Source organism: Mus pahari, chromosome 12 (genome assembly GCF_900095145.1).
Source record: "Mus pahari chromosome 12, PAHARI_EIJ_v1.1, whole genome shotgun sequence".
Taxonomy (NCBI): Eukaryota; Metazoa; Chordata; class Mammalia; order Rodentia; family Muridae; genus Mus; species Mus pahari.
This window is the reverse complement of record NC_034601.1, coordinates 9,818,644-9,832,888: the sequence shown is the minus strand read 5'-3', so window position 1 is coordinate 9,832,888 and position 14,245 is coordinate 9,818,644. Positions and strand designations below refer to the sequence as shown.

At 46.1% G+C, this 14,245-nt stretch overlaps 2 protein-coding genes across 9 annotated transcripts in view; one reads left to right on the top strand and one right to left on the bottom strand.

The window, feature by feature from the left end:
* Pdxdc1 (pyridoxal dependent decarboxylase domain containing 1) overlaps nucleotides 1-4,091 on the top strand; it is a 71,462-nt gene extending 67,371 nt beyond the window's left edge. For 4 of the 5 annotated variants that reach the window (XM_029544894.1, XM_029544893.1, XM_021210033.2 and 1 more), the window contains exons 22-24: nucleotides 660-764; nucleotides 1,191-1,420; nucleotides 4,011-4,091. In XM_029544894.1, the coding sequence (XP_029400754.1) occupies nucleotides 660-764; nucleotides 1,191-1,420; nucleotides 4,011-4,043 (368 nt within the window). In that variant the 3' untranslated portion in view covers nucleotides 4,044-4,091. Of the gene's footprint in view, nucleotides 1-659; nucleotides 765-1,190; nucleotides 2,820-4,010 lie in introns of those variants that run through there. The other variant, XM_029544895.1, reaches the window with a different exon arrangement.
* Ntan1 (N-terminal asparagine amidase) overlaps nucleotides 3,412-14,245 on the bottom strand; it is an 18,484-nt gene continuing 7,650 nt past the window's right edge. The window contains exons 2-10 of one of the 4 annotated variants that reach the window (XM_021210037.1): nucleotides 11,612-11,714; nucleotides 11,472-11,537; nucleotides 11,100-11,208; nucleotides 9,694-9,767; nucleotides 7,726-7,779; nucleotides 7,154-7,207; nucleotides 6,402-6,499; nucleotides 4,067-4,180; nucleotides 3,412-3,727 (exon numbers count right to left, since the gene is read on the bottom strand). In XM_021210037.1, coding sequence (XP_021065696.1) covers nucleotides 3,548-3,727; nucleotides 4,067-4,180; nucleotides 6,402-6,499; nucleotides 7,154-7,207; nucleotides 7,726-7,779; nucleotides 9,694-9,767; nucleotides 11,100-11,208; nucleotides 11,472-11,537; nucleotides 11,612-11,714 — 852 coding nt within the window. In that variant the 3' untranslated portion in view covers nucleotides 3,412-3,547. The remainder of the gene's footprint in view (nucleotides 3,728-4,066; nucleotides 4,181-6,401; nucleotides 6,500-7,153; nucleotides 7,208-7,725; nucleotides 7,780-9,693; nucleotides 9,768-11,099; nucleotides 11,209-11,471; nucleotides 11,538-11,611; nucleotides 11,715-14,245) is intronic. The other 3 variants (XM_029544896.1, XM_021210035.2, XM_021210036.2) reach the window with 3 other exon arrangements.

The window sequence follows — 14,245 nt, the reverse complement described above, 5'->3', positions numbered from 1 at the left end:
AATGTTGGTTCCCTACAGCCCTGCTGAGTATTCTGTGCAGGACAGGGCTCCTTCTGAAAGGGGAACCTAACAATTATAACACACAGCACTGGATTTTTTTTTTTTTTTTTTTAAACAGTGACGGTATTACCAACCTTCTGGGAGATAAAAGGTGTGATGCCTTTCCTATTCTACAAAAAAAAAAAAAAATAAATGCTCCCAAAATTTGATGTTCCTTCCTTTGGTCCTTTTCCAGAAAATAGTGGCTGGATTCTCACAGTAGCCAAAGATATCGTTAGATTTTCCTAGTATGGTGGCACAAGAATATAATCCTGGCATTTAGGAGGCCAATCAGGGTTATGTGAGACTTTGTCTCAAAACACCATGAACAAGTAATGCTTTATCTGTCAGATGTCAGCCATTAACAGGAATATGTGCTTTTTGATGCTAAAGTGCTTTCCAGCTGAAGATGGGTCTCGGCACACTGCACACGCTGACTGAGCACCCCAGGACTGGAGGCTGGGGAGAGATGTGAGCAGCTGCTGGGTTTACTCTAGTCAAAGTCAGTGGGGAGCCAAATGGCTATAGACCTGGTTAGGACACAAAGCCAATTGAGGGCAAGTGACATCTCAGGATGCTTATGCCAGGAGCTTCTGCCCACTCCTTTGTTTTTCTTACAGGCAGTCTGGAGTCCACAGAATACACCTATGTCCACAAAGTACAAGGTACTGGAGTGACACCACCTCCCACACCCTTAGGCACTCGAAGCAAACAGAGGCTTCCAGGTGGGTTAAACATCTCCACATTTCACCATCATTAATAGAAGAAAACCAGTTCTATTCCACTTAGGGAATGAGCTCTGCATGCTGTTGAGATTCCTCACTTGTTCCTTTATGTGCCTTTGTTTTCATTAATCCAGAATTCGATTCCCTCCACTGAAACATGCACCCATGACATATTCCATAGAAATGCCTCCATGGTACTCCAAAAGCAAGCATTGATTTAATCGAAGTTTTCACTCCCATTAGGGTCACCATAGAATCACTGACCTGGAGAGCATTTAGTGTCACAGTCTTCTTTAGTTCCCACCTCACCTCTGAGATGCTTCTAAGCCACAATTCCAGCATTTCTGCAAAAATCGATGACCATGCAGGACCACAGAACCTTTGCATGTACCACCAGTTTCAGGATAGTCTGTCTCGTGTCTCTAGGTCAGAAGCCTTTTAAAAGGTCCCTGAGAGGCTCGGATGCTGTGAGTGAGACCAGCTCAGTCAGCCACATTGAAGACCTGGAAAAGGTGGAGCAGCTGTCCAGTGGGCTAGAGCATGACAACCTAGAGGCCCACAGCCTGGAGCAGCCTCCCAGGGCTGCTGACCTCACGGCCAGACAGACTGAGACCCTGCAGAACAAGGCCCAGCATCAGGAAGATGACCATTCACAGGTAGAGGAGCTAGAGCGCTTAAGATAAAGCTCAGTAGTACTGGGCTGGAGGCTGTTCTAACTGTCATTTCAGGGAAGGTGAAGTTCTCTTGAAGATGTGAACTATGCCACATGTTAATATGATAAAAACTTCTCTTGTTTGTGCTGAACTGGGGGTTTTGCACAGACACATGTCAGAAAAGCGGGCTTTCCAGGGGGCAATTAATTATTTTATCTGTAAGTAGGACAAATGACAATTGACTATTTTGGCCTGTCCAACATAGGCATACCCTTTCTTCCTGTACCACACATTTTGTACTGAGAGAACCGTGGACTTCAAGCACCTGCCACTTGAAACACTGCTCTCATGTCTCTGAATCTAATCGTGATGAAGCTGTATACAGTGACTCTCCAGGTTCTCTTCCATCGGTCTTAGCTCTGTAGGTCAGCCAAGTTGTGGGAGATGCCTGCCTCACTGGTTGGCATCAGGGAATGGGTTTCACTGGGACCCTGAGTAAGAGCATCAGGAGCTCCTCTGCTTCTGTGCCCACTGCTGCTTTCCCTGGAGCCTGAGTAAGGACTGTCCACATGAGCTGTGGCACTGGGACCATCCCTTGCTGCACCTTTTCTCCCTTACACATCCTTTGTAAACAAATGTAAGGACTCACCTGTTAATAGTAACTAACTCTAAGATCTCTTCCTGACCATATTTAAGTATATTTTTAAACACTGGTAATGCTTTTAAGTTGGTGCCCAGTGTGCACTGTGCTTGTGTCTATTTGGGACAGAAAGCCACCATGACGAGTTCAATGTCGTCTGCTGTGCAGCACGGTAAGGCTGAAGCAAACACGCCTTTGGCCTGCTTCTCATGGTGTGGTTGTAGCTTCTCTTCTACTTGAAGCTCACCCTGGGCCCAGCTCAGGAAAGAGCCAGAGAAGTCGCCTCTTCCAGGCTAACAAGCCAGAGCTTGCTGCCTCATTCCTGTCCATTTCTATTTCCCCCAAGTACTGTATCACTTGTGGTACCCTAAGCTGCCCCACCCCGTGCCTTTCTAGTCCCTAAAAGTCAAACAGTGGAAGATGCTAAGATGGTGTTCCTGCAGCCTGCAGTGTTAGAGCCTTAGTTACACCACATGAAGCCTATAATTACAGAGTTCACCGGGGTGATTGCTGAAAGCTGCCCCTTGTCAACATGCAGTCTTTTTCCCTTTTTGGGGTGTAAATGATTAAATACAGTCTTCCCTGTTTATTTGGTGCAATGAAGTATGGTAGGTGACATGGGGGAAGGGGTAAATTATTACCTTTAACAAGATTGATTTTTAAATGTTTTTGTACATTTGGAATTGTTACCTTGGTTTTGCTGCAACAGAACTTACCTTGAGACTCTATCTGATGTTGGCTTAAATAAAGGCTCTTGAAATTGCTACCTTTGAACTCCGTATAAATCTTAACTTTCCATCAGATAACAGAAAAGGGTTTGGGGGGGGATAGGGGATGGTTGGTTGGTTGGTTGGTTGGTTGGTTTGTTTCAAGACAAGGTTTCTCTGAACAGCCCAGGCTGTCCTGGAACTCACTTTGTAGATCCTGGAATCTGCACTGTAGACCAGGCTGGCCTCAAACTCTCAAGAGATTTGCCTGCCTCGGCCTCCCAAGTGCTAGGGTCAAAGATGTGCCCCACCACACCAGGCAACATAATAGTTTCTAAACAGTAACTTCCATACCCTAACTATCTTAGCAGCAGCACATGTGAAAGCTGCCTCCATGGTGTTCAGACGGATTTGGTCTCCCGGGAGCTTGTCAGAGGTAAAAGCTCCACTGTTTCTTTCTGAACCTGGCATCTTTCCTAGAACAGAGCAGTTCTGACAGGAAGATTCTAAAAGTAACTTTTGAATAAGGAGTTTTCCTGACCAATTTGTCTCTGATGTCCCTGCCAATGAAGCCAGTGGTCTTGCTCTCTCCCTCACTGCTGAGGAAATGTGTACTTTTTGGTGACGCAAAAAGTCATCTAAACAAATTGCCTTTGCCAAAATAAGATTTTATTTTGAAAGACAGTAAGGAAGGAAGAAGTAAAAGTGTGCAGGTGTAGATTCCAAACCAGCAACCATCTTTATCAGGCGAAGATGAATTCTTCAGAAAACTCTGATCTGATGTTAGCTCCCTGGAGAGGAGATCTTTTCCCATAAGCCATCTTTATTTTTTTTGTAGAGGAGAGCTTTATTTCCAGGAAACAGTATATTCTCTGGAGATGGGAATTTTTTTAAAAACATCAAGGTAGATCTAATATGTTCAACAAAGTGGGGGGGCTCGGCCAGGGGAGAAGTGGAAAGGTTCTGAAAAGACAAGATGGTGGATGTGAGAGGGGCCAGGCTGCACCTCTCATACAACATCAGAGTAGCTTTGTACACATTCACTGGGCTAGTTTCAGTGTGGTGCCTCAGTATATCTGGGGAAACACACACTACATTGCTTACTGCTTCACCTGTATAAACAGCTGCTAGGACGTTACTAATCCCCCACTGCCATAAAGGAAACAGAGACTGCCAGTGGCAACAGATAGTCACTCACCCATTGAGGAGAAGCAGCTTTAGCTGGTCTAACCCTTTTTTCTTACAGATGGGAACCAAGGTGCAGAGACTTAAGGTTTAGCCTCTGCACCTGTAAACTCTCACCTCTAGGATGTGCTTGTCATCTTGCTGCAACCAGAAATCCACATGTGGGAATGGCGTCCAGGAACACGGGCCTATTCGAAGTTGTTCTGTCTTTGCATCATAAATGCTAATCATCTAAAAGAACCATTTCCATGACAAGCTGTAAGGATACTGCCCTACCACTGCTGTAGTCTAGTTCCAAGGTTGTCTGTCCCCTTAGCTGATAAGCTGCGCACATTGACCTCCCGTAACAACAAGGCTGCCACCACCAGACGCTGTGTGCTGCTGTGTTTACTTTTGATGACAAGCCTACAAGAAGACCACATGCTGCCCTTTCAAGGGGAAGCTGATGGTGAGAAAAGACTCAGGTCACATGTCCAGGGAGCAGCAGCAGTGCCTCAAAGCCAGGTAGGTCTGACTAAAGCCTGTATTCCTCATGGCTACACAGAATACCACAGCTCCTTATTACTACCCCAAGCAAGTAGTCATCATGTCACATAAAGCAGTTCACAGTGCCCAAGTAAAACAGCTCATACCTGCCATCCAACTGAGGAGGCTGAGGCTGAACCAGAGGAAGGTCACTTTGGGTTCCAGGACAGCCTGGATGACAGTGAGGCCTTGTCTCACAAAAGGAATAAAAGAAAGGTCTGGGTCTTTTGCTTTTGTTGCTGTTTGTCTGTCTTGTTTTTGAGACAGGGACTGACTGTGGTAGACCAGGCTGGCCTTTAAACTTTGGGATCTTCCTGCCTTACAAGTGTGCACCACCATACCTCACCTGGTTTTATGTTTTGCAGTAAGTCTCATATAGCTTGGGCTGGTCTTGACTCCTGCATGTGGGATGCATGTGCACCATCACAACCAGCTCTGTAGAAGCTGATTGGCCATTCCTTGAATTCCCAAATCATGCCAGTGGTAATTTTCAGTTTTGAGAAGGGTACTCAATATTCTAATTATTAACTAAGTAACAAAAAGAATCCTAAAGTAAGTTTCAGGTTACCCTGGGCTACTGTGTGACCCTCTGTCTCAAAAAAAGGAAATAAAAACAAAACTACCAAGCTGGTCATGGTAGTTGATAATCCCATCACTTGGTGGAGGTTGATGCAGGAGACTTGCCACAGTTCCAAGACACCCTAGGCTACATAGCAAAGCCATAACAAATGCAAAGTTTTTAAAGACAAAATTAGGACTCCTGAAAATTATTAAGAGACTGGCAAAACAAATGTCTGTGTGAACATTTTACTGAGATTGTTAGCACTGCACAGACAAGCAGACTTTGGAGCTTGCTGGGGCATGGGTTGCTGGCACATACTTGAGACCAGGCATCTGTGCCCTGTGTCTTCAGTTGCTTTTGAGACAGAGACAGGACCTCCCACTTAAGCTGAAACTACATATTCAGTAAGACTGGCTGGTTAGAAACCTCAATCATCAGCCTGTCTGTCTCTCCCCAGTACTAGGACTGGAAGCATGCACAGCACACCCAGCTTCTCATGTCAGTGCTACGGATCATGCTTAAATAGCATAACATGTTTACATGTCACACAGGATCATATTTTGCTTAACATCCCAGGCTGGCCTCTACCTCACAGCAATCCACCGGTCTATCTCCTGAGTGTTTAGATTAAAACTGTGTGCCAGGCTCATTCTGTACATTTTAAATTCTTCTAGCTTCTACCAATTCTTCAGATGGGATGAATATTTAATTAAAAAGCATCCTAGAGACCAAGACACGGTTGTACACTTGTGTAATCCCAGCCCTGGGAAATGTTGAAGCTGTTCCATAACAAGCTCTTTTCTAAAAATAAAAGGGCCTAGGCTAAAAGTGCTCCATGACAGAGCACTTACCCAGCATGTGTGAGTAGCGTCTTGAATCCATCCTTAGCACTACTAAAAACAAGGAAAAATATAGTGCCCTAAGGAAGTTAAACTTTTAAACTGACTAAGTGACTCACCGAACTACTACTCCTTTGTCACTTCCGTCCCTGCCATCCTCTCTATGGGAAGAGGCCCAGGCTGGCTATTACTGTCTCTTCTATCTTCCAAGGAGAGAACTAGTGTCTGGCACTTAGAACCTCTTAACTTTTTTTTTTCTTTTTGGTTTTTCCAGACAGGGTTTCTCTGTGTAGCCCTGGCTGTCCTGGAACTCACTCTGTAGACCAGGCTGGTCACGAACTCAGAAATCTGCCTGCCTCTGCCTCCCAAGTGTTTGGATTAAAGTTGTGTGCCACCACTGCCCGGCGAACCTCTTAACTCTTGAAGAAGTGGGCTGGGTAAGGAGGTGGCCATAGCTTTTCTCAGGTCTAAAACTTGAGGATCTTGGGGTTCCCTCTTTATCCCACAAAAATAGGCTCCCACTCACTGGGCCTCCTGCTAAAGCTCTCGCAGCACGCAGTTGCTCCTCTGGGCCACGATCTTGAAAGGAAGCTCTGTAAATCTCTGCAGTTTTAATGTTGACAGCTGCAAGGGACAAGGGAGTGACTCTAAATCAACAAAGGTCTAAACCAGACGTCACATTTCTAGCACGACACATAAGAAGCAGAAACAGAAAAGAACAGGATCTGAAGGAAGTCTGAGGTGCTGACAGCCTCTATCAGCACAGAGGGAAGACCAGCCCCAGACCTGCTCTGGACTCTCGGGACATGTGCTTTCGGAGCTCTGCTGTGACCACAGACACTTGTGAGGCTGCAGAGTTGCAGAGAATAAAAGAAGAAGTGCCTGTGTGCTCACCACCCAGCTAGCTAATCGAGGGTACACCAGAAGCCCTTTGCAGTTTGCTAGCCTCAGAACTGAAGAGACGAGGACCCTGGGCTTCCTTACTCCATTCCCATAATATATAGAGATCCAAATACCTCACACACCTTCCCTATGAGCACTGGCTAGGGAAACAAAAGCCAGACGGCCCACCCCACCCCACCCCGCCCCTGTGTGACAGTAAGCTGCAGCAGTGGGTGTGGGGTGTGCATAACCTGTGCTGTACACTGGCATTAACAGCCTTACAGCTAAAAGGTTAACCAAGTTTGGCCCCGTGCCCAGGGTTTCCAAACCTACCAACAGACCTTTAACCTAACACAGTCTGCTATACCCACATGCAAACCATATAACGCTACTTACCGATGCCATAAATGATTGGAAAGTGATTTTCATTTTCTTCCCGGTCATTTAACTCTAAGAAACAAAGGGAAGTAGAAGTGCTGAGCAGTTGTTCTTCATAGAGAAGCTCAGTCAGTGCAGAGCCCCAGGGGGCCGCTGGCCAGCCCTACCCACCCAGGAACACAGAGAAACCAGACAGCAGTGCCTCTGCAGAAACAGCATGAACATCCAGTTCAGGTGGGTAGGAACTGGTGGCAAGAAGTCTGCCTAGTGATAAGGAGTAGTGGGCACAAGGCATCCAGTAGGTGACAGTGTCTTCTGAGTGTCTCCACAATTCCTATCCTGATGGTAGCTATTGTAAGAAGGGTATAGACAGGGCTGGAGAGATGGCTCAGAGGTTAGGAGCACTGACTGCTCTTCCAGAGGTCCTGAGTTCAATTCCCAGCAACCACATGGTGGCTCGCAACCATCTGTAATGGGATCTGAATACATCAACGGTGCACTCACATAAAAAAATCTTAAAATAAAAAAAAAATTACAGACAAAACCTTCCTGAGCCCTTATACCCTTTGGGGGAATGTAGCAGAACTTACCTGTTACACATAGTGTCACTAAGTGAATGTCATCATCCTGTTTGTCAAATTCACCTACAATTGATGTCAAAAAAGTGCCCAAGTTAACAGGGATATGTGAGTGTGGTTAGAATATATATCATGAAAATGTACTAGTAGGGTCCTGGGATATAGCTCAACTGACACAATAATTCCTAGCATGCTCAAGGTCCTGGGTTCAACCCCTAGCACTACAGAAACAGGCATGGTGCCACAATTCAATTTCAAGGCCAGTCTGCACTGCATGAGATCCTGTCTCAAAAGGGGCCAGGTGAGAGTAGAGGTTAGGCTGGCAAGAAGGCGAAATATGTAAAGGCTCTTGCAATCTATGTTCCGTATATGGACCCACTCCCCCAAGTTGACCTCACCTCCATGCTCAAGCTATATGGTGCACATGTGACCTAATGCTCACATGCACTTAAGTGAAAAAGAAAAAAGATGGGGCTGGAGACATGGCTCAGTGGTTAAAGCACTTACTGTACTCTGGCAGAAGGCCTGGCTTCAGTTCCCAGCAGCGCCCACAAGGGGGCGTTCTACAAGGAGACTGACTCTTTTTTGAGTCTATTAGAGCAAAAGAATTGTCTTTATGTGTATAAGAGTTTGCTTATGATGTATGTGTCCCATGTGTGTAGTGGCTCCGGAACCACCGGTTCTGGAAGTGGAGTTATAGACAGCTGTGAGCTGCCATGTTAGTGTTGGGAATTGAACCTGGGTCCTCTGGAAGAACAACCAGTGCTCTTAACCACTGAGCCATCAGTCCAGTCCCCAGAGCAAACATTTTGTGAATGTTTTTGAACAAGAGAACAAAAGTGAGTATGTTCTGAATGCCCATCACCCCACTGTAGGTTACCCTTCAGTTTCTGTGCACAGCTAAGCTCATCACAGAAACAACAATACACCAGACACATTATACAGTTTTATATTCTGATTGCTTCTGTTAGACCCAGGTTCCCTTCCCTCCCCCATCCCACCCCACTCCACCCCCGCCCCATGCAATTAAAACTTCCTAATAAGGAATATTTGACACAGGGCCTCACTACATGTAGCCCTGGCTGCCCTGGACTTAGTCCATCAACCAGGCCACGCTGAAACTCAGATCCACCAGCCTCAGCCTCCTAAAGCGCTAGGATTAAAGAGGTGTTGTACCATACCAAGCTTTCACAAGTGTTTTTTGTTGGTCTCACTGTGTAGCTCGGGCTGGTTAGGAATAAACAACCTTCTGCCTCACTCACTTTCCTCCCAAGTGTTGGACTGGAAGCACGGACTCCAGGCCTGGTTCAGTAGGTAACAGCTCCTAGTAGATTTGTAACTCTTCTAAGGACACTGGGGTTCCCTGGTGTCAGGACTATCATATTGCTCATCTGTGGGTCAGAATCTCTGTGCAGATGTTTGGTTTTTTTTACATTTTCTTACCTGTGTGTACTTGTTGTGAAGCATGTAAAAGGTCAGAGGTCAACTTACAGGAGTCAGTTCTTCCTCCCAAAGATCCAACTGTCAGGCTTGGTGGGAAGTACCTTTACCCACTGAGCCATCCTGCCAGCCTCTCTCTGTGCACACTTTAGATGATTTTCTTAGAATGGATTCTAAGAAGGGGAATGAACCTTTAAAAGGCTTGAGCCACAATGCCAGGTTCCTCGAGGGCAAGCTGCTCCGGGGTGTGTGTAGCATTAGTGAATACCTATTACACAACCGATACATAACCGTGTCTTCTCTTCTACTGATCTAATAGAAAAGGCTATCATTGCTGTTTTCATTTTCTGAAGATTACAAAGACCACTCGTGCCAGAAGAGTAAATTCTGTTTCCATACAGCTCAGAGGAGGTACTCCCCAAGAATTCATTAACTCCTGTTATACAGCTCAGAGGGTCTACTCCCAAGGATTCATTAACTCCTGTTTTAAAAGAGCATCTTGGACACATGTTTGTAATTGTAGTGGGAGGATGGACTTACTAAGAAGCTGATGAGTAAGTTTCTGTGACAGCTGCCTGTCATCACTGAAGCCTCCCACAAGATGTACTTCCAGCCTGCCAAGAGAGGTACAGTGATGAGTTAGGACAAGACATGGCTGTGCTGGTTTGAAGGTGATGTTTAGTTAGTGGCTTCCATGAACAGCCACAGCCGGCTTCTGTGTCTTCCCACAACAGATGATGAAATACTTGTGGGCATGATAGAGCGCCATGTGATGTTGCCAAGGCTAGTAACAAGGCTGTCACCCAGGGTCCTCGGTGCAGTGTCACCTGGCCACCCACATGGAATGAATACTCTAGAATTTCTCATTACCTCTACCAAAGAGCATCTGGACTCTGACTACCATGGCTTTGCCACCGCTCCTATCAGGCTGGCCTCGATATCCACAATAACTAAACATTATCTGCAGGTAGACCAGACAGGTATGTTCTGAGAACCCTTGTGGCTAGCCTGAGCCAGAGAAGACATCTTCCTGCTTCTGCCTTCCAATACTGAAATTAAAGGTATGCTATCATACCTTCTCCCCATTTTTTAATTTACTTATTGCACTATAAAGCTGACCAATAGTGTCCCCAAGACCCTAAGTACCTGTGTATGACTGTACTACTTCCTTCAAAGGCTACCAAGAAAATAAGAGCCAAGTGTAATAACAGAGCAAGTGGACCAGTTATGTGAGCAAGTGGGTCACAGGCCAGAACTTAACTAGCTGTGTGGCTTTGGTACATGGCCATGTGTCACAGGGTAAGGATGAAATGCTGAGGGACAGTTAGTCCAGGCTGGTTCTTACCCTGCATCCTTGCTCAAATTGTTGGCCTGCTGAGGTGTGTGGCACTGTCATGCTCAGCTGACCCTGCTGCCCTTCAGTTCTTCCTACACATTTACTCACCTTCCTGCTTTATTTAGAGTATGAACACTGAGCCTACACTGAACAGGAAGTTCTTGGCCCCAAGAACAAGTGGCTCCCACAGAAAGACCTTGAATAGGCCACAACAAATTAATAATTGAAATGCAAAGATTCCAACACTATACAAGTTCAAAGCCAAATTCAGTTTAGAATAGAGCACAGAAGCCTGACGTGTAATCCCATCACTATGGAGGCCAGGGCGAGAGATCCTGAGTTCAAGGCCAAACTACATAGTGAGCCCTGTCCAACAAAAAGTCCAGTGCTGGTTTGTTCCTCCTGTCTAACCATCCATTCATCTGTCTACCCATCCATCCTTCTATCCTTCCACCCACCAACCCACCCACACACCCATCTATCCATTTACCCACTCATTCATCCACCCACCCATCCATCCATCCAGTCAATGTAGACAGCAGCCATGCTCAAGGTGTGCAAGCACAGGGCATCCCCCACAGTGTCCATACAGCAACAGCATGGTGCTTACCTTCCACACTCAGCATGTTCAGAGAAGGATTTTATGGAGTTCATTATCAAGGGGACTTCAGCTTTGGTGTCAGATCCATCACAGTGTGTCAAGCAGGTTGCCCCATTTCCTGGAAAACAAGGGTAAAAGGAGTTATTGTTTATATTCTGGCAAGTGAGACATGTAGTCCACCTCACCTTTAGGACCCTGTAGGAAAGCTGAAAGACTCCATGCTGCCCAGCCAAGCCCTCTGACCAGGGCACCAGGGAGACACCATGCAGACAAGAAAGATTTGGCTTCAAATTTTATTAGAAAACTCATTCTGAGAAAGTCAGTGGTTCCATGTGGTTGGGATGGTTTAACAAATAGTCTCCTTCATCTCTGTCATCATACCTGTGTGTCTCAGGACTACAATGTGACAAGTGGTAGCATCATCAGAACCCAGAATGGAGATGGAGCCTGTTTAAAAAAGAAATAACATGAAATACCCAGTAGCTTTGGGATACAGCCCAATGCACTGCTTCCTAACCTACCATCCTTTGGGGAGGTCACTGCAAGCTCTCTTTGCTGAACATACAGAAGGCCCTGGGGTCCCACTTGTTGAACAGACTGACCTCTGAGAAGTCTGGCTCTTTCCTGTTTAATTGAAACAGAATAAAATAGTGGTGTGAATTAGTGAGGCTTAAAGATCTAGAGAGGTGGAGAGAGCCAGTGTGTACTCAGAAGTGGGAGGCAGGCCGCATGTCTGAGCTGGGCTACACTGGCAACAGAAGGCTGATGCGGAAGGCAGCAGCAACATTCCTCCTGACATGTGACACATGACATGTGACACAGATCCCAGTACCCAGGAGACAGGGGCCAATCCTTCACCAGAGTTCAAGAGTCTGAGACTTAACCTTAATTTTGCTGTCTCTGTCTCTGTCTGTGTCTCTCTCTGTATGTCTGCCTCCCCCTCCCCCTCCCTCTCCACAGTAATTCAGTAGTTCAGGCTGCCCTTACCCCGTCCATTCTATCCCCCTGCCTCATGAGTGCTGTGATTATAGGTGTGCATCACCATTTTACAAGTGTAAGAAAATCTGAGGGCTGGTGAGATAGATGGCTTAATGGGTAAGAGCACCGAAAGCTCTTCCGAAGATCCTGAGTTCAAATCCCAGCAACCACATGATGGCTCACCACCCATGGTGAGATCTGACGCTCTCTTCTGGTGCATCTGAAGACAGCTACAGTGTACAATAAAATCTTTGGGCTGGAGCGAGCAGGAGCGACAAGTGGGCAGGGTTGGCCGGAGCGAGCAGAGATCCTAAAAGTCAATTCCCAACAACCACATGAAGGCTCACAACCATCTGTACAGCTATAGTGTGTATGCATAAATAAACAAATAAATAAATAAATAAATAAATAAATAAATCATACTTTAAAAAGAAAAAAAAAAGAAAATCTGAGCCAGGAGTGGTGGTTCATGCTTATAATCCCAGCACTGGAAATCACAAAACAGCGAGACTGAGGCTGGCTTAAATGCAGAAGTGGCTGGCCATGGTAGGAAACACTGTAATCCCAACACTCAGGAGGCAGAGGCCAGCCTGGGCACATACTTATGTGGGGGGGGGGGGGAGGTGACACACTACTGAAATGAATTCTACTTTCCAACTTGCAATAAGCAAGCCTCATCATGTGTCAGTATCCTACACCTGCTTCAGTCCTGCATTTACCTCTACCATTTCTCATACCTGGTGCAAGTTTGTGTCTAATTACTTAATAAAATCTAAAAAAAAAAACGGATGAACTTAATGATCAGTCTTAACTTAATTAAGCACTGTCTTCCTTTAATGAGTTCCCATGTTTCAGATGCTAGGACGTGAGAACTGAGCTAGGATGTTCTGGGCCCAGAAGTCAGTCTCCAGCAAGGTTAGGGTGGGGCACAGAAAAGGAAAAGAAACTGCCAACTAAACCATAAAACCTCCAAGTGGTGAGGCAGCTTGGTCACTGTACAAGCCAGGGTTAATGTGGCTGTCTCACATTTCATCGCACCCCAGCTCGGGACACATGAGACATGAGTTCCCACTTCCCGATTCCTGTCCTCACCTCCTTTGGGGAGGAGTTAATAAGGCAGATTCTTACCACTCATGTTCACAACTGGCTCGCCACCAGTGAGTAAAGTGAGAACAAGTTACCATTTCAAGACTGACACAAGAAAGCAATGGTGACCAGACATGGCCATGCCACACAACACTGGCTAGCACACTCTCTTCCCACTTGATAAAAGCTGTTTCTAAATGAGGCCTCACTTCAGCACATTTGTGTGCATGAGAAAAAGGGAAAACTGCAGATGTATGGTGGACATGCATGAGTGAGAAGTGTGTATGTGAAGTGTACATGTGTGAGAGGTGTGCATGAGTGGGAAGTGTGCATGCATGAGGTGTGCATGTGAGAAGTGTGCATGAGTGAGAGGTGTGCATAAGTGGGAAGTGTGCATGTGTGAGAGGTGTACATGTATGAGAGGTGTACATGTATGAGAAGTGTACAAGTGCATGAGTGAGAGATGTGCATGAGTAAGAAGTGTACACGTGGGCTGGAGAGATGGCTCAGCGGTTAAGAGCACTGACTGCTTTTCTGAAGGTCCTGAGTTCAAATCCCAGCAACCACATGGTGGCTCACAACCATCCGTAATGAGATCTGGCGCCCTTTTCTGGAGGGTCTGAAGACAGCTACAGTATACTTACATATAATAAAGTAATCTTTAAAAAAAAAAAGTGTACATTATGAGAGGTGTGCATGTGAGAGGTATGCATGAGAGATGTGCATGAGTGAGAAGTGTGCATGTGTGAGAGGTGTGCATGAGTGAGGTATGAATGAGAGAGGTGTGCATGAGTGAGGTGTACATGAGTGAGAGGTATGCATGAGAGGTATGCATGAGTGAGAAGTGTGCATGTGTGAGAGGTGTGCATGAGTGAGCGGTATGAATGAGAGAGGTGTGCATGAGTGAGGTGTGCATGAGTGAGAGGTGTGCATGAGTGAGAGGTGTGCATGTGTGAGAGGTGCATGAGAGAGGTGTGCATGAGAGGTGTGCATGAATGAGAAGTGTGCATGTGTGAGAGGTGTGCATGAGTGAGAGGTATGAATGAGAGAGGTGTGCATGAGTGAGGTGTGCATGAGTGAGAGGTGTGCAT